A 2,627-nucleotide genomic window follows, 5' to 3' on the forward strand; every position below is an offset into this window, starting at 1 on the left:
GTTTTACCTAGAGGGCGGCGTGGTGGAGGAGTTCAGAAGCCTGAGGGAGGACCCTGTTTGATGATTGTAGGCATGTTGTGGAGTGCAAGGGTGGCAGCGTCGTCTTCTATGAGGTAGAAAGCGAAGGCCTGCACGTGACCAATAAAGAGTGCAACAGGTCTTGTCGGCTAGAGTAGTGTAGCAGAGGAAGACAAGTGCAGTAGAGGAAGGCAAGTGATGTTAATTAAACGTGCAGCAGAGGTCTTGTCAGCTAGAGTTAATTAAACAAAATTGCAACAAGCCTTGTGATGATAATTAAACAATGCAGCAGCAGGACACGTAGGCCAATACTTCAACCAAACTAATGCCTTGTGATGATAATTAAACAATGCGGGAATAAAATAATTTTCAAGGATTGTTTCAGACTTCGAGATTTCGGTATTTGGGAATAGCTTGATTTCAATGGTTTGTGATGTTTGACTGGATTCGGGTTTTTAGGTTCAAAAGAGTACAGTGCAGGTTCAAAGGACTGAACCAGTTCAGGTTCAAAAGACTGAACCCGTTCAGGTTCAAAGGACTGAACCCATTTAGGTTCAAAGGACTGAATCCGTTCTGATACCAAGTAGAAAATAAGAATTCGATGTGTTTGTTATGTTTCAATACAATACAATTCATCTCCAAAATAGGAGGATTATAAAGAGATACAAGAGAAATCCTAATAGGAAAATATCTCCTATAACTATACATAAAACGTAGTCTATACCTATAAGGAAATTATTGAAATGAAGATTTATAGAGTAATTATTGAAATGACTAAGGGGGGTGTATTGTAGTTGGATTTTAGTGGATTTTTTTTAAGTGATAGATTTCAATAGATTTTATGAGTTTATTGATTTGTAAAGACTTTTCAATAGATTTGTAAAAATTTTCAGGATTTTATATAAATAGATTCTTATAGACTTTTTCTGATTTGTATAAACTTTTTGCTGGAATTTATGGATTTTGATGGAGTGTTTTTGTTGGCCCAAGACCAAAAGAGTGAGAAAAAAAAAACAAAAAGAAACAAAAAAGGAAATCGAGACGAGATGGAGAGCAGAGAGTGGGTATGGTTTATCAAATTTTCTGATGGTTTATCAAAAGCTTCTTTTTTCTTCATCTTCTTTTGAGTAGACCATCATGTATTCCCTATATTTTTTAATTCTGCTAGTCAATATGAACAAATTCAAAGAACCAAGAATGGTTTATATTATGCCTGCATTATGTTGAAAAATACCAAAACATAAAAGAAAAGAAAAAATTGTACTAATACCATTGTAAAACAAGCGTATACACTAGAAAACAAAAAAACAAAAAACAAAACAAAACTTGGAAATCCTGCATCTTCAAACAATCATAATTGTTCTGCTGCATTATTGCCTTCAACAACGGGTGGAGGATTGGGTTCAGGATCAGGTGCAGGTCTTGCATCTCTCCACATATGATTAGCTATCTCCATTCTCCAATCATTAGCTTCCTCTCTTTGTTGGTCTTGGGTTTGGAATTCATCTTCCGGATCTTCTTCATGTTCATAATCTTCTTCATCCTCCGGTTCAACAGGAAATAAATCAGAACGACATTCCTTACGAAGAAAGTTGTGAAGTCCTGCACAAGCCAACACTAGCTCCGCTTGTGTCTTAAATGGGAATGGAGGTGCAGTCTTGAATATTGTGAAACGGGATTTAAGTACTCCAAATATTCTCTCAACTACGTTTCTCAAGGAAGCATGACGAAGATTGAATAACTCACGCGCATTTTAAGGGTGGCGACCCTGACCACTGAACTCTTTGAGATGATAGCGGACGCCTCTAATAGGTGCTAAGAAACCATGTCTATTTGCAAATCCAGCATCCACCAATAAAAATATACCTAGTTAGACATGAGGTTAGAATTAGGAGACTACGTTGAATTAAAAAAAAAAAAAACTTATGAGCTAATAAAATTTAGGGATAGGGTATAGTACCTGGAGGTAACTTAAGCCTATTTCTCCTTGTCAATGCATCATTTAGTACTCTTGAATCATGAGCTGAACCTTCCCACCCACTGAGCACATAAATGAATTCCAAGTCAAAGTTAGTAGCAGCCAATACATTTTGTGATGTTTTTCCATATCTGTTTCGGTATGCGCTTATCTCAGGTCCCTTCACCATTGCTGGAATATGTGTCCCATCAATTGCTCCTATACAGTCCTAAAATTCAAAAAAAACAAAAAAAGTAATTAGCTTACACAAATGATTATATACTAAAATTAATAAAACTTGCACTATTTACCTTAAAGTAAGGATAAAACCTTGTACTTTCTCTTATTTTAGCTTGCACAGACACAGGTTTGACCATTAGCTCTGGAGCTAACGTATTCAATGCTTTAAGAACTTTATTGAAGCTTCTGCTACAAGTGTAATGAGAGCGACGAAATGTCAAGATAGCCTGCGAATATCGATTATTTTGCCCAATAGTGAGTAGAAAAATTGCAAGCATTTCTTCGATGCAAATATGTCTTGTGTCTCGAAGAAGTGTTTTCTGTCTGATAATACTGCATAGTTTTCGAAACACATCAGGAAACATTCTGTACACACGTCTAAACACTCTAGGGTCTTCATCTAAAATCTTGT

At 36.2% G+C, this 2,627-nt stretch overlaps 1 protein-coding gene across 1 annotated transcript; it reads right to left on the reverse strand.

Annotated features, from left to right (window-relative positions):
- Positions 1 to 1,369: 1,369 nt before the first annotated feature.
- Positions 1,370 to 2,352, reverse strand: LOC112164273. Its single transcript, XM_040506027.1, has 3 exons — positions 2,287 to 2,352; positions 1,979 to 2,204; positions 1,370 to 1,773 (listed from the first exon to the last, which is right to left on the reverse strand). The coding sequence occupies exons 1-3, from the start codon at positions 2,350 to 2,352 to the stop codon at positions 1,370 to 1,372; spliced, it is 696 nt and encodes a 231-aa protein (XP_040361961.1).
- Positions 2,353 to 2,627: the final 275 nt, after the last annotated feature.

Source organism: Rosa chinensis, chromosome 5 (assembly GCF_002994745.2).
Source record: "Rosa chinensis cultivar Old Blush chromosome 5, RchiOBHm-V2, whole genome shotgun sequence".
NCBI lineage: Eukaryota > Viridiplantae > Streptophyta > Magnoliopsida > Rosales > Rosaceae > Rosa > Rosa chinensis.